The sequence below is a fragment of the Lepidochelys kempii genome, chromosome 2, assembly GCF_965140285.1.
Source record: "Lepidochelys kempii isolate rLepKem1 chromosome 2, rLepKem1.hap1, whole genome shotgun sequence".
In the NCBI taxonomy this organism is placed as follows: Eukaryota; Metazoa; Chordata; order Testudines; family Cheloniidae; genus Lepidochelys; species Lepidochelys kempii.
The window spans coordinates 54863457-54886587 of NC_136381.1; the positions used below are offsets into that span (position 1 = coordinate 54863457).

At 38.5% G+C, this 23131-nt stretch overlaps 1 protein-coding gene and 1 long non-coding RNA gene across 5 annotated transcripts in view; one reads left to right on the forward strand and one right to left on the reverse strand.

Annotated features, from left to right (window-relative positions):
* LOC140906590 (uncharacterized) overlaps positions 1 to 2490 on the reverse strand; it is a 68232-nt gene extending 65742 nt beyond the window's left edge. Inside the window, exon 1 of the long non-coding RNA XR_012157162.1 lies at positions 2022 to 2490. This is a non-coding gene — a long non-coding RNA (uncharacterized LOC140906590). The remainder of the gene's footprint in view (positions 1 to 2021) is intronic.
* Positions 2122 to 16457, forward strand: PEX2 (peroxisomal biogenesis factor 2). 4 transcript variants are annotated; one of them, XM_073330762.1, is made up of 2 exons: positions 2122 to 2450; positions 15365 to 16457. In XM_073330762.1, the coding sequence occupies exon 2, from the start codon at positions 15382 to 15384 to the stop codon at positions 16297 to 16299; it is 918 nt and encodes a 305-aa protein (XP_073186863.1). In that variant the 5' UTR covers positions 2122 to 2450; positions 15365 to 15381; the 3' UTR covers positions 16300 to 16457. The 4 variants fall into 4 exon arrangements, 3 of the variants coding, with proteins under 3 accessions (XP_073186863.1, XP_073186864.1, XP_073186865.1); XR_012157161.1 differs by lacking the exons at positions 2122 to 2450; positions 15365 to 16457 and adding exons at positions 2579 to 4333; positions 5179 to 5504; XM_073330763.1 differs by lacking the exon at positions 2122 to 2450 and adding an exon at positions 2631 to 4333.
* Positions 16458 to 23131: the final 6674 nt, after the last annotated feature.

Consider the following 23131-nt stretch of genomic DNA (forward strand, 5'->3'; position numbering starts at 1 on the left):
TCAAAGCAGTAGAAAAATTGTAGGGTGTTTTTTATGGGGAGTGGGGGTATTTTTCTATTATGTCCTTCAAGTGTTAGGGGGTGGGAAGGGGAAATGTGACAAGGAATACTAGGCATGCATGAAAGGTATGCATCTTACTTTAATTTTTTCCTCCATCCCCCCTCAAATTCCAGTTCCTTAGTTGTGCTTCTTTGTAGAGTATTAACAGCAAAGTTACTACTGCACTACTGATCTCGGAAATATGCTATAAAATTCAATAAGGACAAATGCAAAGTTCTCCATTTAGGAAGGAACAATCAGTTGCACACATACAAAATGGGAAATGACTTCCTAGGAAGGATTACTGCAGAAAGGGATCTGGCCCACAAGCTAAATAGGAGTCAACAGTGTAACACTGTTGCAAAAAAAGCAAACATCCTTCTGGGATGTATTAGCAGGAGTGTTGTCAGCAAGAAGTATTTCTTCCACTGATTAGGCCTCAGCTGGAGTCTTGTGTCCAATTCTGGGCGCCACATTTCAGGAAGGATGTGTACAAATTGTAGAGTTTCCAGAGAAGAGTAACAAAGAGGATTCTAGGTCTTGAAAACATGACCTATGAGGGAAGATTGAAAGAAATTGGGTTTGTTTAGTCTGGAAAAAAGAGAAGACAGAAGGGACATGATAACATGTTTTCAAATATTAAAAGACGGTTATAAGGAGGAGGAAGAAAAATTGTTTTTCTTAACCTCTGAGGATAGAACAAGAAGCAATGGGCTTAAATTGCAGCAAGGGAGGTTTAGGTTGGAGATTAGGAAAAATTTAGTAACTGTTAGGGTGGTTAAGCACTAGGGAGGTTGTAGAATCTCCATCACTGGAAATTTTTAAGAGCAGTTTAGACAAACACCTGTCAGGAATGGTCTAGATAATACTTAGTTCTGCCATGAATGCAGGGGACTGGACTAGTTGACCTCTTGAGGTCCCTTCCAGTTCTATGATTCTACATCTGATTTGTCACACAACAGCTGGTTTGGGTTTTGTTTGTTGATGAGGAAGAAGTGGGCTCTTTGTAAGTATCTTATATGGCAACTGCCTTCTTTGCAACATGTCTGTACAGTGCCTAGCAAAATTCTAGTGCAATTCAAAGGTGCTACCATATATAAATAATAATAAGATTCATTGTATGCCATAACTAAAAATTCACCCCAATAATGGCTGCATTCCAGTGGCACATCAAGTGCCTTGCGTCATGGAATGGTAAAGTAATACCATTAACAAACCTATCAACAGTTTAGGTAGGTGGGGTGGTGCTGGTGTTGAAATACTTGCCTTCAGCACCTCTTTAGTGGTTGTTGCCACGTCTCCTCTCTAGTCTGCTCAGCTTCTAGTCTGCATGCACTTTTTCAGTAAAAGGCTCACGTGATGAGTCCTGGACAAGAATCTGCTGCTGCATCCCCCGCTGTGCTGTATCTTCCCCATGTTACTTTATCTCCATCCCCTCCCAGATCATTTAGTCCACACAGATTCTCATCACCTTGATTAGCCATTTCACACACACGCACCAAGGTTTTTCCACCTATACAATCCAGAGACAGGGGTGAGTTTTATGGTGGGAGAGCAGCTCTTGCTGCAGGTTAACCTCAGGTAGGGCGGGGGCAGATTAGGCTTCACAGAGAGTTTCTGCAACGAAACGCACGTGTTTGCTTATCCTGCCAGTAACAGGATGTGGGATGGACCGGGGGAGCGAGGGGTAAGAGACCCCAAATGGGAGGATGGTGGTTTGGGTTGGAAGGGGCCGGGCCAGGCCAGAGGGGGACTTGGCCAGGGGCGGAGACAGAGTTGGGACAGGGCGAGGGGGTGGAAGGGGGGGGTTGATGCCGAGGGAGATTTGGCGGGGGCAGGTTGGGGACTGGGGGTGATGGGGGGGGCGGCGGGCCGTTGCTACAAAACACAAAGGTTTAAAAAGACGGCAGGAGAAGGAACGTAACACAGACCCCACGTTAAAGCCACACACACCTCCTCGAGTCACTGACTATCAGACTCACCCCCATTGGCCAGTCGCTCCCCTTCCTCTGATTGGTTGAATGGCTTGTCAGTTATATAGCCGCGAGCGTTGTCAACCCCGGAAGCGCGAGCCCGGCTTCTATCCCGGGTCCCTTAAGTTAGGCGAGGAGAAGCTTTGCTCTAACTCGACGGCATTTCCCGTTTAGTGGGCGGCACTCTAGGCGGCTGACGCTACATCTATGGTATCTGTTGCGTTGTGTGACGGCCGTTCTACGCAGTGGGCGCGGGCTCCATGATCCGGGTCGCAACTTGCTGTTAATAGCTGCGCCTGGCCTGGTCGCGAGGCGGGCCACCGTGCCCCCAGCCCTGGCACCCCACGGCCGGGTGAGTGGGAGCAGCAGGCGGCGAGAGGGGCGCTCAGGTTCTCCTCTCCCCAGCGCCAGGCAGCAGCAGGCAGGACGGCAGCGGAGGTCAGTCTGGGGCACAGCGGGGGCAGCCGTTGGAGGAGTTCGGGGGAGACGGAGGACGCGGCGGGGCAGTGGGGGAGGGGAAGCTGTGGCGGGACAAGGGGCGACCGGAGCGGGCGTGTCTTGCGGGGGGCTGTTTAGTGAATTTTAAGTTTCTCTTTCTCAGACCTAGGAAGGAAACCCCACTTCCCTAAAAGTTCACCCCAATGGCCCCAGAACTGCCCCTGGCCTAGTCAAAGACTTGGGCCTGGCATCAGTTTTTATAGGCTTCCCACTATGCCAGTTGGGGACTGGCTGGCAGCAAAGGTCACAATCTAGTGGTGACAGGAGAGCTTAGTCTAGCTCTTCCCTGCGGCCTTTGGTCTCCTGCCCACTCCTCTTTGATGGAGGCCTATGGAGATACTACAGGGCCCAGCCGGGAATGTGCCATGGCCAAAGTGGCAGCTCTGGGAACCCTGCAAGCCAGGTCCTGTAGTCTTTGACCACTAGACCTTTAGGATTAAGGTGGGGTGTTGTTACATGCTGGGGTTGTAGTCTTTGCTATGCTCCTTACACTTTGGGGCTGTTCTCTGCTGAGGATGGCTGCCTTCTGGTTTCACTTGATGCTTGAGACAGCACTTGGGCTCTTGATGACCAGTTGAGTAGGGTATGAGTGTTAAAACCATATTAATTGGGTATCCCTTAACCTGCTAGTGTTAAACTTATTTTTGGAGTCAGCTGAATTCTGTTTTAAATTTATAGTCTAGGGTTAAAAAATTTAGGACAGTACATTCCCTTCAATCTGTAGCAATCGCCATCCTATTGCTCTTTCCATCCACTTCTGCCCTTTATATCAGTGGTAAACTTGCACAAAGGTTGAGGTGCACTGTTTGTGCAGGGAAAATGGCCTGATTGTAGTAAATTAAACTTTTAGTTATTAACTCACATCTCACAGTAGGTAAATGTTCACATTTAGGACCACCATTATTTCTACCCTTTATAAGGTCAATTTCTATATTTTTTTCTTCTTTCCCCATCCTATTTTCTCTATTTATATCCCTCTTCCTACCTTCTATTTTCCTTCCTGTGCAGTAGCTCCCAATTTCCATTCCAGTATTCATCCTCACCAGCTCATCTGATTAAGTGATCATCAATAAAATTGTTAAATATTTGTATTTAAGTGTCACATCGGTCTCTGGAATTAATATTCCAATTAGATTAATTGGGGTGAAGGAATTCATACATGAAGTCTATTGTTTCAGGCTGTCCACAGACTCTCTCTTTGCAGTTAGAGGGTTAACTTTATAACTATGATGTCTAGAATTTTTTTTTTAATTATGTTTCAGGAGACTCTAAATAGATCATGCAGGCCACATAGATCCTTCAGGAGCACTAGATCCAATATGCAGACCAAGTGTTTGACACCTATGACTTAACTCCACCACCAGCACTCCTTATGGAAATAGGCAATAGTATCCGTATTGGAATATCCGCTACAGTTATTAATATGCATCTTAAAGGCATCATCTTGGAACAAAAAAATTAAATTTCTCTTATTTCTTCGGAAAGAATAAGAACATGAGAATAGCCATATTGGATCAGACCGATAGTCCATCTAGCACAGTACGCTGTCTTCCGACAGTGGTTGGTGCTGATGTTTCAGAGGGAATGAACAGAACAGGGAAATTTATCGAAGGATCATCCCCTTTCATCCACCTACTGGCAGTCGGAGGCTGAGGGACACCCAGAGAATGGGGTTGTATCCCTGATCATCTTCGTGAACAGCCATTGATGGACCTACCCTCTGTGAACTTGTCTAATTATTTTTTGAGCCTTGTTATACTTTTGGCCTTAACAAAATTCCCTGGCAATGAGTTTCACAGATTGACTGTGCATTGTATGAAGAAGTACGTCCTTTTGTTTGTTTTAAACCTGCTGCCTGTTAATGTGATTGGGTGACCCCTGGTTCTTGTGTTACATGAAGGAGTAAATAACCCTTCCATATTCACTTTTTCTGCGCCGTTCATGATTTTATAGACCTCTATCATATCCCCACTTAGTTGTCTATTGTCCAAGCTGAAATAATCCCAGTCATTTAATCTCTTCTCCTACTGAAGCTGTTCCATACTCCTAATCATTTTTGTTATCCTTCTCTGTACTTTTTCCAGGTTTTTTTGTTTTTGTTTTTGTTTTGTTTTTTTGAGATGGGGTGACCAGAACTGCATGCAATATTCAAGATGTGGGTGAACCATGGATTTATATAGTGGCATTATGAAATTTCTGTCGTCTTATCTATCCCTTTCATAATGGTTCCTAACATTGTTAGTTTTTTTGACCACCACTGCATATTGAGTGGATGTTTTCAGAGAGCTATCCACAATAACTCCAAGATCACCTTCTTGAGCCATAATAGCTAATTTAGACCCCATCACTTTGTATATGGGATTGGGATTGTTTTTCAATAAGCCTTTATCATCACTGAATTTCATCTGCCATTTTGTTGCCCAGTAACCCGATTTTTGTGAGATCCCTTTGTTACTCTTCACAATCAGTTTTGGACTTAGCTTTGAGTAATTTTGTATTGTCTGCAATCTTTGCCACCTCACTGTTTATCCTTTTTTCCACATCATTTATGAATATGTTGAACAGCACTGGCCCTTGAACAGATCCTTTGGGGGCCCTGCTGTTTACTTCTCTCTGCTGTGAAAACTGACCATTTATTCCTACCCTTTGTTTCCTATCTTTTAACCAGTTACTGATCCATGAGGACCTTCCCACTTATATTCCATGACTGCCAACTTTACTTAAGAGCTTTGGTGAAGGACCTTGACAAAGGCTTTCTGAAAGTCCAAACACTCTATTTCTATTGGATCATCCTTGTTCACATGCTTATTGACTCCCTTAAAGAATTCCAATAGATTATGCCTCACCAATCTCCCTTTACAAAAGCAGTGTTAAGTGTTCCCCAACATATTGTGTTCATCTGTGTGTCTAATAACTCTTTTCTATGACAGGTTTCAGAGTAGCAGTTTTGTTAGTCTGTGTTCGCAAAAAGAAAAGGCATACTAGTGGCACCTTAGAGACTAACCAATTTATTTGAGCATAAGCTTTCGTGAGCTACAGCTCACTTCGAAGCTTATGCTCAAATAAATTGGTTAGTCTCTAAGGTGCCACTAGTACGCCTTTTCTTTTTGCGAACTCTTTTCTATAGTTTCAAGCAATTTTCCTGGTATTCAAGTTAGGTTTTCTGCTCTATAATTGCCAGGATAGCCTCTGCAGCCTTTTAAAAAAAAAAATTGGTGTTACAACAGCTATCCTGCAGTTATCTAGTACAGAAGCTGATTTTAAGCAATAAGTTATGTACCACACTTAATTTTTCTTCAGTTTCATATTTGACCTCCTGGTGATTTATTACTATTAAATACATCACTTTGTTCCAAAACCTCCTCTATTGACACCACAATCTGGGACAGTTCCTCAGATTTGTTACCTAAAAAGAATGGTTCAAGTTTGGGAATCTCCCTCACATCCTCAACCATGAAGACCAAAGCAAAGAATTCATTTAGTTTCTCCACAATAGCCTTGTTTTCAGACCACTTAAATGTAGTGACATTTCCTTTCATGTACATCAGTTTGAACCAACCTATTTGAAGCGTGTTGTCCAGCGCACAATATTCCATCTTAATCCAAGTGGAATTTTTATAAGAAAATGAGTTAGGGCTAGGTGTACAAGAATGTTCTTCCTCTACTAAGCCCATGGCACCTCCCTTAAAGTGTTTTCTTAGCTATACAGGCAGTGCTTGGACTTACGACACAGTTGGTTCCTGAACATTGCGTCATAAGTCGTAACTCGGAACCGCAGTACGCTCCATTGTGGGACCGAGCGTCAAAGTCTAAACTAATTGTCGAAGTCAAATCAGGGGGTCAATTCAGAAACGTAAGTGCCATTCATCATAAGTCAAACGTCATAAAGTCGAGGACTGCCTGTATAAATGTGTGTATTTTGCAAACATCTTATTTATTTCCTCCATTTTGCCTACCAATTTAGGCAGTATTCTGACGTTTCTGCCATTCTATGTACCCCACAAAAGAAACAGTAAAAACGATCAATTGAATATTAGTAAAATGAAACTAAATTGGAACTACTCGTGTAAAAAGATGTAGTGCCAAAAGCATTGGTAAAATACTTGGAAGGAAGGCCTTTACAATTAAGAGGAAAATTTTAGAATAGTTTCTGATCCTGCACACTGAGACTCTTTTACCCACACAATTCTGTTGCTTCAAGCTAGTGTAGAAAATGGTAACAGAAATGTTAACAGCACTGGCTAGAAACAATTCTGCTTATGTCACTCAGTGCCCGCTGTTTGGCTCTTGCTAACTATATTTGTGTGCAGAACTTAGATCTGCTGAAGCAGCCATTATATTGCTTGTCTAGCTTATGATTCCAATAGATGATGATTTATTGTCCATGTGACTGTTAAACAGCTATAAGGTAAATGGAACAAATATTAATGGAGAACTTTTTGACTAATCAAAGAGGAGAGGAATACTAATAAAAGTTTAAAAGGTGTGATGGTTCTATATTAGGGCTGTCAAGCAATTTAAAAAAATTAATCACAATTAATCGTGCTGTTAAACAATGGAATAACATTATTTAAATGTTTTTGGATGTTTTCTACATGTCCAAATATATTGATGTCAATTACAACACAGAATACGAAGTATACTGTGCTCACTTTAGATTTATTTTTGATTACACTAAAAAAAAAAGAGATGAATTGAAAAATACTATATAATGAAAGTTGAATTACAAATGTAGAATTATGTACAAAAAATAACTGCATTCAAAAATGAAACAGTGTAAAACTTTAGAGCCTACAAGTCCACTTAGTTCTACTTCTTTTTCAGCCAATTGCTAAGACAAACAAGTTTGTTTACATTTTCAGGAGAATGCTGCTCACTTCTTGTTTACAGTGTCACCTGAAAGTGAGAACATGTGTTTGCGTGGTACTTTTGTAGCCAAGGTATTTACGTGTCAGATGCACTAAAGATTCATATGTCCCTTCATGATTCAGCCACCTTTCCAGAGGACATGTGTCCATGCTCATGATGAGTTCTGCTTGATAATGATCCAAAGCAGTGCAGCCTGCCACATGTTCATTTTCATCATCTGAGTCAGATGCCACCAGCAGAAAGCTGATTTTTCTTTTTCGGTGGTTTGGATTCTGTAGCTGCCGCATCGGAGTATTGCTTTTTTAAGACTTCTGAAAGCATGTTCTACCCCTTGTCTCTCTCAGAATTTGGAAGGCACTTCAGATTCTTAAACCTTGGGTTGAGTACTATAGCTGTCTTTAGAAATCTCAAATTGGTACCTTCTTTGCATTTTGTGAAATCTGCAGGGAAAATGTTCTTCATTTTAAGAACATGTGCTGGGTCATCATCCAAGACTTCTATAACATGAAATATATGGCAGAATGCAGGTAAAATAGAGAAGGAGACATACAATTATCCCACAAGGAGTTCAGTCACAAATTATTTAATGTGTTTTTTATGAGTGTCATCAATATGGAACCATGTCCTCTGAAGTGGTGGCCAAAGCAAAAACGGGCAAGCAAACGTTTAGTATATCTGGCATGTAAATACCTTGCAATGCTGGCTACAGAAGTGCCATGCGAATACCTGTTCTCACTTTCAGGTCATTGTAAATAAGAAGCAGGCAGCATATCTCCCGTAAATATAAACAAACTTATTTTTCTTAAGCAATTGGCTGAAAAAGAAGTAGGACTGAGTGGACTTGTCAGCACTAAAATTTTACTTTTTTTTGGAGTGCAGTTATGTAACAAAAATCTACATTTGTAAGTTGCACTTTTACAATAGAGATTGCATTATAGTACTTTTATGAGGTGAATTGAGAGATACTATTCTGTTAATTTTTACAGTGCAAATATGGTTATAATAATACAAAGTGTACAGTGCACACTTTGTATTCTGTGTTGTAATTGAAATTATATTATAAAATATTCTAATTTCAATTGGTATTCTATTGTTTAACAATGCAATTAAAACTGTGATGAACTCAAAAAAGTTAATGGCGTGAGTTAACTGCACTTAATCGACAGCACTATTCGATATCTATTATCAGTTTAATATGTATTTTGTCTCTCAGCCCTTACTTTGTTTAAATTTTCCAGTCTAACTTGCATTAAAGTCAATATGAGTCACTTCACAGATTCATGAGAGTTGCATGAGCTCCTAAGTTTCTGATTCTGGCATGTGGTTTGTTCATTGAAATCCTTATTCTACATAAAGTCCACCAGTTAGTCGGGATTTGGAAAAAAAATAGGCATTTAAAAGACCCAAAACTGTCACTGGTAGTGTTTTAAAAAAAAAAAAAAAAAAAAAATTCCACATGATCATGTGTAAGAGCAGCAACTACAAATAAAAAATATGTATTCTCCAATATAAGGTGGACACCATGACTATCCAGGAAAATTAAAGTTGGTGTGAGTACACACCTGCTTAAAGTCAAGCATATGCGTAAGCATCTGGATGAATCAGGACTTAGACTTGCTGCCTTTATTCTTTTTAGGGGATGCAAACACATACATTAATGATGGTAAAATGGCATCAGACAGCTGAACAACACAATGTAGTTAATAAAGATCACTTTGAGAAGCTTTATACTCTTTTTTGATATGGCAAAGTATGTCCAGATTGCTCAAACTAAAGATCATAGAGGCTATGCTTCACTTCTCAAGTACTGGACCTTGGGATGCATTTTAAAACTATGCAAGGATTAATGGGGTTTCTGGTAGATGCGATGTCACAGAACGGTTCACAGTGGCGGATCATTGAGCATTAAAAATGGGTCTGCCCTACATGATTTTGGAGTTCAAAAACTTAAATTAATTTGGTACTTTTTTATCATAAAATTATCATATTCATTCCTTAAGAGTTATTTTTCAGGTGACACTTTTTAGATATAAACTAGAAAAAATGCATAATATTAAAAGTATGATTAACCCACAAAAACAAAGGGCTTAAAATTTAGGGTTAAATACAGATATTTTCACTTTCATGTACAGATAATTCTAATTCAGAACTGTTTAATAGACTCTCTAAATTCTGTATGGTCACACCCTAAAAGTAAAAAAAAACCTCTCTTCTGGTGCATTTAGAAAAAACTATTTGACAAGGGAAGAGGCAGAATTTAATGTGAACAAAAGCTAAGTGTTATAAGGTCAACAATCAGTTTGATAATGCAGCTTAAAATCAACAAGGTGTTTAAAGAGGAAGCTTTCACCTTGAATCAGAATGTTCTTGAGACTGTTAATGTTCTTTGGACATAATCTTTTCAGATGTAACTTTATTTCATAAAGGAGTCAGTGAGTCACGTGCAGAGAACTGGGTCAATGACATTTATTGCAATTCAAGATTCATATGAAACAAATGTGGACCTATGGATAACCTAAATTAAAACTTATACTATACACCATTCTGCCTCCTCCAGAGACTTCTTAACATAGGATGGGAGACGTACTTTCCTGCATTCTGATGTTGATACTACCATTTTTAATCCCTGGACCTCCTTCTGTACAGTAACACTAACTATGGCAGTGGCAACTCAAGAGATGGCCTTTTAAAGACAGGAGAAGGTCAAGTGTGTCTATAAGATTAAAATAGGGGTTCAGAAAATTACCAAATGCTACTGTTTTTTGCCACTGGCATCTTGAAAGAGAATTCTGGGGGGAAGAAGAAGTTCAAGAAGGTTATGTACTATACTCCATCAATGCCAAGAAACCTAAGGAAACATGAACAAAGTACCTACCTATTTTAAAATGAGTTTACCAAGGAAAAAATACAAGGCCTGGACCTCATTTTCACCTATGCTGTATTGCAACAAAATATATTCAAAATAGGGGAGGAAATAGATCTTACCTTTATTAAATTCTACCTTCTTTCTGCCTCTTAAGAGAAAAAAATTGATGATAATTTAAGCTTCCACTTGAAATTAATTAACATGAAACAAAAGATCACCAGTAGACAGTTTGGGGTCAAAATAAGTATATCATATTATGACTATTCAATCAGAGACCATTTCAGGATCTCTTGGCAATGACTACAACAGACTAAACTTTTTTTAAAAAAAAAAAAAGTGTGTGCATTGAGTGAGATGAGCAAATTCCGTATATCAACAAGTAGCCAGCTAAGTCTGACTAGTGATGCCAGGCACAAATTAGGCACACATTCAGTTTTGATATCTTATCCAAATAAATGATACATTCAATAACAAAAAAGATGAAATGGACAGACATGCATTACTTACATTAAAAGAAAGTACTGTACTTTTAAAAGCAATGTGCTTCATTGGCTAGACCTGAAGATGAACAGTGAACATATTTTGGATTTATAGCAGAATCTGGCCCACTGCCTGCACAAATGCTGTGGGCCTTGGAGCAGCAGGGACATACCAGCTGCTTTCTGGAAGCTGCTTGGAGCCCAGTAGTGAGTCTGCTAGCCCTGCCAACCCTCCCCACCAGCACCAATCTCAGGATGGGTAGTGTTTGAAGTGAGTTTGAGGTCCTTCTTCCATGCAAGGGGTGTGATTCACTTCTGGTTTTATTGGGTACTATCTGGGGCTGATGGTTCTAGTTGACAGACCATGGTGTGGACTGCATTCCTTTGCGATTTAATGATTAAGATATTAAAATGTAAATGTTTGGACACTGGCTACTTTTTATATTTTCTTATCTTGAACTCCTGTATACCAGTGTATACTAATGAAGGGTTGTGCTAATGAGTACAGAAAGTTTTATGAACTTGTTTTCCAGTGCCAGTATTTGCAATTTTTTTCTGGAACAGGTATCCTCCTAAATTCCATCAGGATGCCATTGTTTTGTCTCCTCTAATTTTTTTTATGATATGAAGACTGTAACTCTATTTGCTGCAGAAGAGAGATCACTTTAAACTGCTCAATCCTGAACCCATATATGTCAACAGGAATGATCCTACTAATTTAAAGCATGCCAGATCACATTCTAAATGAGGTTTTTAATAGTTGTGAACTAGTTTAATAGTTGTGAACAGAACCATTTCAAAAATGTTTTCATTTGAACATTTTTAAAAACTGTTAAATATCTTAAAATCTTGAAGCTTTTGCATAGAAATAATATGTAAATGCAATATTTCTGTTTTTTATGCTAGAAAAGTAGGCGCAAGATGGCAGTGACATTGGAACAGTGGAAATTAGTTTATTACAATGGAATAGCCGGGAGGGGGAATGACGCCCTAGAGATTACTTGGATTCGTGAGTTTCTGCTGACAAAGTTTTTATAGGCCCGTAAATTTAACATAGAATTTTTGTAGGCAGCATGCATTGACAAATATGCCTAATGGTAATACATCTAGTACTGAGTGTCTCAGAACAGGTCAATAATAATGCTTATATTGATAGCAGCAATGTAGGAGATGTTACTTGGTATTATAGCTAAAATCCATGTTATCCCCTTAATCATAATTACATTAATATTGACAGGCCCTTGACAATACTCACATTACTATTGATAGATTTCTGTCAATAACATGTTTCTAAATAAAATATATTCATTCATAATTTGTACAATACTCAATAACAGCATTAAAATCTACTTGGAGAAATTCCTATTTTCTTTGTGATATAAAATTTGTATTTGGAATGCACTGTACAAGAGATTCATTTTTATTTATATATATATATATATATATAAACTAAAGAAAGCAAAGCATGGGCTTATTTAAGGAAAGAAAAGACTTTATATTATTGGAAAACTGATTTTTCAAGGGTGTTTTTTTTTTTCTGTGAAACAAAAGCAATTGGCTGTGGTGATAAAATGTCAGCAGGAGACCTTAATATTTAGTTTTAAATCATTTTGCCTTAAACATATTTATGTAACAACTTAATCACACTGATTTTAGTAGAATGCACTATACTGTTCTTGATTTTTATTTTTATTTATTTATTTTTTTTGCCTTAAGTGTTCCCTTCACATACTCCTAGCCTAGTGATATACTTAAATGAAACACTGGTGTTTGTCTTTATTTATTATTGGGCATACAATTCTGGTCCCTTCACTAGTTTAAAATGATCTAAAGCAAGATGATGAGAAGAGAATAACAAGCAGTAGGGACAAGGAGAAATGGAAGTTAATTAGGTGGCATGGAGGAAAACAAGTTTCTTGGTGAGATCTGTATAAAACAGAAGAATATGAAGTGAATTGCAATGGGGAAAAAAAATACAAGCTGAAAGATGGTACCTGTGGGCTGTGTAATTTTATTTATTTATTTACTGATTGATTGGTACAGACACCAGGCTGCATATTTGTTCCAGTGGTAAGGCCAGTATCTGTGAAAACAATATGAAGTACAAGTGTAACAAAGCATTGAAATAACTTCGTTGTTGGGCAAGGGAAAGTAATCAAAGGAGACCTTTTATGTTAGCACTGTTTAAAAATAAGTGGATAAAAACAGTAAAATAAGAAACCACCATTCCTGCAAAACAGGAAATATGCGGAGTGGAGGCTTATTATTTCAACAAAAGTTAGCCACAAGACCATTGTGATTCTCATATATATTTAGCATTCACATGGGAGTAGGCATTTCAAATTCTACCCTTTTGATGTTCACGTATGGATAACATTGAAATCAATGGCAGCAACTTCAGAATCTTGCCTTTTATATACATTCTAAATGTCCAAATAACCCTGGTTAAGTGCAGGCTTCTTCAACACGGTTGTAGTGATGGATGGTAATGAGTGCGATATATGGCCCCAATCCAACAAAGCACTTAAGTGTGTGCATAACTTTAAGCATGTGAATAGTCCCATTAAAGTCAAAGTTATGCATGTGCTTAAGTGGTTTGCTGGATAAGAGCCCATGTTAATAGATGTGGTCTGTCATGGCTTACATTATCTAGAAGTACTATATATATATATATAGTGTGTATATATATAGTATAATTATATATATATATATAATTTTTTCCAGGACTTAACGGAAGAATTCTTAGCTACTGCCATAGAGTCTGACTACACTTCATGGCAGCGCAAGCAGCGGGAATGGCTAGTCTCCTCAAATATGTGCCCATCATCTTAGACAAGTACATACTCAGGCTGACTAGCCTCTCCTGTTGCTCATGCCACCACAACTACTCTATTTTTAGTGTGCTAGTTTCATCAGAGCTAATACAAAGTATGTCTCCTTGAGCTAGGAATTACACCCCAAGCTTGAGGATTAGATATACCCATAGGCAACAAGAAAAGCTTTGCATGCCAACATCTTGATGTGTGTTTTTTTTGTTGTTGTTGTTGTTTGTCCCTCCCCCCCCATCTCCTCCTTTATTTTAATCGCGCACACATGGAAAAACTAATCACATCTACTGCAAGATTTGTTTCAACAGTGTGTTACTTGCGATATTACTAAGTTTCCCAATGGGTACAGAAAGGAATACTGCTCTAAAGTTTTTGTAATTTGGGCTTTGAATTGCAGATCACTTTTTTTTTAAAAAAAACTTTTGGAGTTGTTACGGTTTTGCCAGTATTTTTCTCCCTACCTGTGCCCATTCCTCCTCCTCCCCCCCGGGGTGGGGGGGGTGGATGTGTTTGAGCTCAAGGAGAATTCATTCACCTCTTAAAAAAAAAAACAACCTCTTATGGCAACTTTCTGTCTAACAAATAAGGACTGGAAGCAGCTCCTTCTGAAATTGGTAAATTCCATTTCAGGCTTTTCCTCTCTGGAGAGACTCATTCTGTTCCTATCCCACTTTTCTAAAGCAACTGAACATGCTACCTCCACAGTGCAATAAGTCCTATTGGTCCGCTTTGCGAGGAACCCAGTTTAAAACCCCAAATCTGTGGGAGCAACCTGTGCACTTATTAGATCACTAGGCCTCCTAATAACTCATTTTTATTTGTTGTAGCTCAGTGTAAAGGACCACTACATCAGGCACCCCACAGCGAAATCCTGCATATCTGAGACACGTTATGCCATGACTTTTATACAAGATTACTTTGCCTTTGCACTGTATACTACTGTTTTCCCATTGTACAGAATTGTTAATATGATCACATATGCACCAAGCTATTTTTTTTGGATAACTTTATTTTTCATTCTAATACTCAGGCAGGAAAAGAGTACACATTAGTTGATGTTACCAGCATACATTAATCATCTTGCCAGAAAAATTGTTATACAACTGGTAGCAAAACCCTGCACCTGTCAAAAGAGATTAGAAAATACATGCAGGCATCACAGATATATTGTAAGATAATTTGTGTGAGTGCTGAATATTTATTTGATCCTTTTAGCATTTTTTAAATATCACTGTCTTTGTTTTAAAGGCTTTATCATCCCCAACTTGTTTAAATTTCATATTTCTTCTATGCATATTTCTCAGATCTCCTAATATCTTCTATATTATATAGTTTATCAGCAGCTTATGATGTGTTGATATGGCAAGGTTTGTCTTCACTACTTTCCCCCAAGAGTTTACTTACTATACCTATTTGCCACATTAAATTCCATAAACCACTGTACTGTTTTACAATTACTGTTGCTTCATTTTAGTATTTGATCACTCTGCTAGCATCAGGCAATGCATTAAATCTTACAGTGAAGCACTAAATGTGTGATTAGTATTGTGAATAGCTCAGAGGATACAGCTGTGTTACTGTGTGGAATAATAGTGCAGTTTAAGTAATTTTAAGACTAAAGTTATGTTATTAATATGACACTTCTTGAATGGTGCTGGTTGCAGTGTGTAATATTGTTAATAATTCCTAAAGCGATGGCTTTGTTGCTTGTTCAATTTTGTTCACAATTTTATATGAACTGTATTGAAAGACAAGTATAAACAATACAAAATGTTAAATTTATACTATAAGCTTATCTGTGTTTATTCCTAGAAAGCTGTGGTGAAGACATGGCTTCCAATGGCAATAATTCAGAAAGAGTGAACCCTGTGCTCAGAATAAGTCAGATGGATGCTCTTGAACTAAACAAAGCCTTGGAGCAGCTAGTTTGGTCCCAGTTTTCCAGCTGTTTTCATGGATTTAAACCGGGGCTGTTGGCTCACATTGAACCAGAAGTAAAAGCATTTTTATGTCTTTTCTTGTGGAGATTCACCATCTATTCTAAGAATGCAACTGTGGGACAGACTATTCTGAATATTCAATACAAGAATGACTTATCTCAAACACAGAAATATCAGCCATTGAGCAAACACCAGAAGTTATGGTATCTTATCTGCACTGTTGGTGGAAGGTGGTTGGAAGAAAGATGCTATGATTTATTCAGCAGTCGCCAACTAGAGTCATTCTGCAGAATCAAGCATTTCATTAATTTTGTAGCTGGACTTTTAAAACTTTGTGGACTACTGAACTTTCTGATTTTCCTTCAGAAGGGAAAATTTGCAACACTTACCGAACGTATTTTAGGAATTAGATCTGTCTTTTGTAGGCCTCAGAATGTTCGTCAAATAGGATTTGAATACATGAACAGGGAACTTTTATGGCATGGCTTTGCTGAATTTCTAATCTATCTTCTACCACTCATTAACATGCAAAAGCTCAAACTCAAAATTTCATCTTGGTCTTTGCCTATTGCAGTTTTTTCCAGTAGCGAAAACACTTTAGCAGCACATTGCAAGGAATGTTCTGTATGTGGGGAGTGGCCAACTATGCCTCATACCATAGGCTGCTCACATGTTTTCTGCTACTATTGTATTAAAAGCAACTGCTTATTTGACATGTATTTTACCTGTCCTAAGTGTGGTACAGAGGTATACAATCTTCAGCCATTGAAATACAAGATTGAAATGACAGAAGTTCACACACTCTAGAGTTTTTTGTGGTGCACTTGAAGCACATACTTTAGAGTAAACTGTATAATATAATATTCAGAACCACTATTAAATTGATCATATTGTCATTTTGTTTACAGCAGTTTGATCTTTCTCGGTCTTATGTCTGTGATATAATAAAGTCCGTATTGACATTAGTTTCCATATACTAATATAAAATTGTAATTTAGCAATTATTCCAATTATAATCAAAGATTCATGCGATTATATTGTTGATAGCTATCCGCATATTTCATCAACTGCTTTATGTAATCACCATAGAAGACATTCCCTGTGAACTACTTTTGAGGTAAGTAACTCATTAGCATCTATAATAAAGTGGTGAGACCACCTAAAGAAAATGGAGAGCTGCACAGCAGGATATATCAGCAAAAAACAATTCATGTTCACTCATTACTGAGAATAGGCTTAAAAGTAACTTTTTTTTTTTAAACAGTTTTTGCCACTGTGCACCATTAATCCAGCATTGTCAGTTTAAATTCATTGCAGTGAATCTGTTTCCTGATTGTCCCAGCCAAATGCATCTATTCTTTCAGGATACTAAGTGGATACCACCCTAATCTATTATATAAATCATAGGGTACTTTTGTTGCCTTTATGAACATTTTAGTATAGCCTTCATATACCACAGTGATGAACATGGGTCTCTTTGTTTCGTTATTTCAATTGTTGTACCACAATTTCACTGGATATTATCAGTGCAGCTCTGCAATAGCAGAGCACCAAACTCTGAAGGTCTCATAAATAACATGTTTTGTGTGGGTTTTTTTCCTTAGCAATACTAGATTTTATTTATATTTTATTTTTTTACTTTGTAGTTAGGTGAAATCAAAACAACCATTGAGGAGCCAAGATTTCCACACCCTCCCCCTGTTGAGAAGACAGTTGCCACTGGGTTAATATTTTTAAGGGAGAAAATTCTGGAGCTAAAACTTCAGTATTTGGCAGCTTCCCTTTAACACTTAAATTTCATATATGTTATGTTTTCGAATAGGATCTTAACTGTTGCTGTATTAGGTGACAAAAGAAAATTCCTAAAATGTATGTCTTGCCTAAAGATATCAGAAGAAAAATTCAGCTAATTTGTGATCTATCCAAAGAATAACTACCTTTGTTATGTTTGTTCACTTACTATATGGATAAAATATCACTAATTAAACTGTCATCTAAAAGGTGTATATAATTAAAACAAAAAGTCTGCTGATATTTTGTATTACAACATAGTCTGAATCCCTTATTTTTAACTTTTATTTTTTTTCAGTCAACTTTTTTAAACTAAACCTTTGGGTAGAGTTCTGTTGTTCATCTGCAGTTAGAACAGTTATAGTGCCAGAGTAACCAGTGCAGCTGTGGAGTGAACCAATGCCTAGAACTTATACCAGTTACAAGTACCCTGTACCAGAAAACTTCTATCAAAACTCAGAAGAGATCAGCCTTTATTACTATATACCATTTAGCTAGTTTCTACTCCTTATTGCACGTCAGCATGTCTGAATGTACCAAAACCTGCTGACGAGTCTCCCGGTCCTATGACCAGACTGGTATATTTTTTCCCCTGGAATACTTCCTACCTGGTCTCCTAGTACAGCAGTCCATGGGTCCTCGGGGGTAGTCTGGTTGTTAAGTCCGCAGCAACTCCCTTCCCAGGTCACACTGGCTGGCTGGCTGGTATCCACCTGGGATTTGGCATGACTGTCCTCTGTGAACTGAGGCTCCAGCAGGTCTGTGGAGGGAGCTCACAATATGCATCTGTCCTCAGGTCGGCTGCTTCCCTTTATACCCTTTCTCCAGACTGAGAATGCCCAGCAGAGATGGAGGTGTGTGGTTTCCTCAGCCTGCAATACACAGTTAACCCTTGTGGGGCCAGTGCAGGTAGATACACCCCATCACAAAGCCAAAAGGATGTTTTCCTTTAAAGGAACACTATCAAGCCAATAATCTGAAATTGTAACTTAACATTTATCTCAAGCGTTCAAGTAGCACTAACTTCTGCTGACCTTCCCTTTAGCTTGCTGGGTTATTGTAAATTCCTATATTCAGATTGCTAAAGATTCTCTCTAGCAATTACTATCCAACGTACAGAGAAACAAACATTCCACAATTACAGAACACTGTATACGTGGTGCTTTCTTCCTACCCATACTTCTGAGAGAGACTGAGATTCTGTGACACCCATGTCTCTTCACCCACCCAACCACTTGTGCATCACTCTTTTCTCACAACAGGGCTGGATACTGCTGCCTTTGCAGTCAGTTTACTTTGCTCCTTTGAAATAACTTCATCTCCTGTTCCCTACTAACCTGGGGAAAAAAGAATTTTGATTCCTTGTGGAACTGCCATGCTAACTGTTAAACCACCCTACAAACCTTAATCATAATTCAAGTTTTAAGCCACATATTTTGACAGCATTATGACATATTCATAGAACTATTTATAAATACCTTTTTAAGAAACTCTGACATACTAGCAATAAATGTCAAACTAGTAGAGATGCCAGGCCAGAGAGGGAAGAGCTATAAAGAACACAGTACTTGAAGGTTTCAACCTAGGCAGCAATGTTTGGAATATAAGTAAGTTGTTGCAGGGCTTCTTTTTTAAAAAATGCAAAATGTATTAGTTGTTAAGGTATGATGCATGATGAAATTTAGGCAGCTAAACTCTGGAGTTAGGCACCTAAGTCCCTTTGCATCATACCACTGTCATCCATGAAACTCCTGCTTGGCTACCACCTAACCCTGTAGGCACCTAAACTCACTCAGCAAATAACATTCTGCTGTCTAGACAGCTAGGTTTTAGACCCTGCGGCAAGCACACTACTCCCCAGTCTAGGTGTCCAGATGCCTATTTCCTGCTTCAATCCCTAAAACAACTCTTGAACCAGGGCAAGATAGCTATTCGGTCACCTATGTTGCATGCGGGGCCTGATCCAGTAGATGTCTACTGAGCATGTCTACCAGATTGGGTTCCATCCAAAATCCAGCTGGAAGAGGAAGCAGTGGTTAGAGCACTTGTCTGGTATGTAGGAGACACTGTTTCAAATTCCTGTTTTCTCCCAGAGGAGTAGAAAAAGATTTGAACAGGAATCTCCCATCTTCTGTCTCTCAAGCAAGGAGCCACTGAACTATGCCTTATTCTGATGTGAGGGTCCCTCGGTCTCTCCTGTTGAAGTTGTTCCATTGTAGATAAATAGTGAAAGAGTGATTGGAGCGGGGGCAGGGCGCAAATCCAGGGTCTATCTCCCCTTACCTACCTCCTACTGTTCCACTGGGAATGAATATTTAAACGGTTATTAGACCAGCGAGAGAAAGAAAGAGAACGATCCTGTAGGATAGTGGGTAGAGCACAGCAGAACAGCTTCAACAGGAAAGATTGAGGGCTCCCCCCAGTCAGAATATGCCATAGCTCAGCAGTTAGAGCACTGTCCTGAGAAGTAGGTGACCCCATTTCAAATCCTTGCTCCCCCTCTGGCAGAAAGTGGCAGGAGTTGAAACTGGGTCTCTCACATTCCAGGCAAGTTCTCTAACCATGGAGCTAAAAGTTATAAGGGCAGTCGTGGCAGCAACAGCTCCTCCTCTGGCTGTTTTGGTTTAAGAGACAGGGGCATAAGCAATTCCTGCAAGAAGTGGTTTACATGCATAAGCTGCCTCAGTCCAGGCACCAGGTTCCCATTTGTGGATCACAAGGAGAAGTAGGTGCCTCCCTGGAGCCTGGGTTTAGGAGGCTATCTCCACGATAGGGGCAAGGCTTAGTGCATACCTCTCTCATTGGTATCTCCCAGAGTCTAGCTTAGATGGCTTTGTGCCTAGTGTGCTGATTTTATTGATCCGATTCTAAGGTACTTATCTCTCCCCATTCATTATATAAGTAGCCTTGGTGCCTAACTTGGCATTGTGGATCACGAATTTCCCAGGATTTTCTAGGCACTTAAAAGTTAGACATTTCAATGCTATCACAGCACCTAAGTCCCCCTTTGTGGATCTCACCCTTAGTGTTTTTCCTGATTACTGCCTATAAGTTCTCCAGGAAATATTTGGTGGGGTCCTGTGGGCAAATGCAATTTGTAATTCCAAAAGATGCAATCTTTTATTGAAGCATTCCAGCTGCGTGCTGTTCTACTACAAAACATTTTTAAAATTGGTATCAACCATAACCAAAACTCAAAAATTATACTGTGAAAAAAAATTTTCACCTAGCTTCTCAAAATTAGCAAAACATTCTCACAATCTTAATTCCCCCCCAAAAATTACCCGTAGGAGTTTTCACAATACAGCTACTACTACTGCCACTGACTGTTACCAAATGAGGGTTCATATTAAAAACGTTCACAACCTACCTTGTAAGGCAAAGAATGCTGCTTTTGAGCATATTTGAGGTTACTAATTAGTCCCAACTGTTAGTTTTAGAAGGTTAATTTGATCACTTAATGGAATGTCTCTTTCCGTTGCCCCCTAAACTAAGCAAAAACATTAACTGATGTCAGCTCTCATTCAAAGAAATTGTATAGCCTTCAAAAGAAATGAAATTATTTTCTTTAACCATCCATAGAACAATTTTTATGTAGCTACATTAATCTAAGAAAGCAAGAGTCTTTTAAATTTCAATACACGTTACACACAAACATAGCCAACTGATATGTAGTGGTGAGTGGTATATAAATAGTTACTTGTACTTAGATGCCTGAGATTACAGGGAGCCATTGCCTTTAGTTTGTTTTTGAATAACTGCTTAGGAGTAATTTTTCTCCGACAGTATATATCAGCCCTACTTCTTGGAGCAGAAGAAAACATTTTGGGGTTCAAAAGACAATATGAAAGAATTTGTCATATTTGAAGGTATGTAAGTGGCTCTGACAAATGTGGACTATGTCCCTATTAATACTTTTTCTCTTATAAGAATATGAGAGGCTGGATGAAAATTTTTAATTCCATTGCAGAAGTAATAGCACTGTTTTGGTGTTTTGTAAGCAGACATTATTCTACTAGTGACTGTATTTGCAGTGATGCATTATTCTGAATTCTATTATTGTACATCAGCGGCAGCTTAAAGTGTATTTTTTATAAACAGCAAACTTCACCTCATAAAAATTCATTACATAAGGGCATAAACAAGTACTTTTCCTTCCAGTCATTGGCAGTAAGTGATTCATCAGTTTTCCACAAAAAACCAATTTCATTGCAGATGTTCTGTAATTTCCAGTCTCCCTGAACTGTAGAATCATATCACCCAATCCCAATGCAAGGAATGTAAGGATTTTTTTTAAGGCAGTGGGGAAGCTGTGCTTAGTCTTTGTAATAGGATTGCATATCATTTGCTGTCTCATCAGTTTTGCAAAATAACCATAAAGTAATCAGTCTGCCATTCTTTACTTTCTTATGCAGGCTATCAACTTACTTGCAAGTATGCAAGTGAATAACTAGTTGGAAAGAAAAAGTCCTCTATTATCCACTGGTTACCCAAAAAGTAACATGTTTGTATAGTTCTTCTTCAGTCCTACAGTTAGGGAGTTTGTAATGCCACTAGTAAAGTATTACAAAGGTGTCAAAATAAAGAAATTTCCAATTATCACCTACTCATTGTCATTCTTTAAGAGATTGATATTCTCTAATTAATTTTAATAAACAAATACTAAACAACAAATACTACTGACAAAATTTCACATTCACCCAGTGAGAAAGAAAGAACTAAAAGACAAAGTCAAGTGCCCAAAAGCTATACAACATAACTGTATATTGTGGAGTATCTTTTATATAGAATGTATCGTAAAACTACTTCACTATATCAAGTGATGCAGTCACATAGTTAAGTCTGATAGCACACAAAGAGAAAAATTAATGGCGATAGGCAAGGGAAAGGATAATTTCAGGTGCGATTGGTGTGGGGAGTTGGGGCAGATATGAGAAAACTGTTCAAGATGGCAGGAGGCATGACTCCAAGGCTTGGGTCTGCAAACATCAGAGCTAAATTTTTCCCTCAGAGAAGAAGCTAATAGTAGTGGAATACATGGATAAAGTCAGCAAAAGAAATTCTACAGAGGTTGTTTTTATGTTATTTTTTTTATTTATTATTGTGAGAGACAAGTAGGTAATTTTTAACTGGTTTGCTCTTTGGGGTAGGGACTGTCTTCTTATTCTGTGGCTATCCAGCATCTCGCACAATGAGGTTCATGACTTGACTAGAACTCCTAGGTGCTACAATAATAAATAATAATAACTGGATCCAGTAATGAAAGTGGAGTCATTTGTTTCAGCTCCTACCTTCTTGTTCTTTAACTAAATTGTTCAATATTTTTGAAGTTCTATACAAAATGCTATATTAAAAATGTTAAGGTTGCAACATATGTAAAGGCCTAGAGAACAAGTTTAGACACCAATGTTTAAGAATCTCAGGGATTTCAGAGGACAGATAGAACTAGATAGCTAGCGCATTCAATTTTGAAAGCTATACCAGGTCTAAATTCAAAGTTATTTGACAAAGTGAACACGGCAATGGCAGGCCTAAATATAGCCTCAGTCACAAGCCATGTGTAATCATATTGTGCCTTATGAGCTTAAGATATAGGGATACTATTATGGAGTGTTACAGAATGCCCAACAACTTACATAGGATGGGCTTCAGAGTAGCAGCCGTGTTAGTCTGTGTCTGCAAAAAGGAGTACTTGTGGCACCTTAGAGACTAACCAATTTATTTGAGCATAAGCTTTCGTGAATCCGATGAAGTGAGCTGTAGCTCACGAAAGCTTATGCTCAAATAAATTGGTTAGTCTCTAAGGTGCCACAGGTACTCCTTTTCTTTTTACATAGGATGATTTACA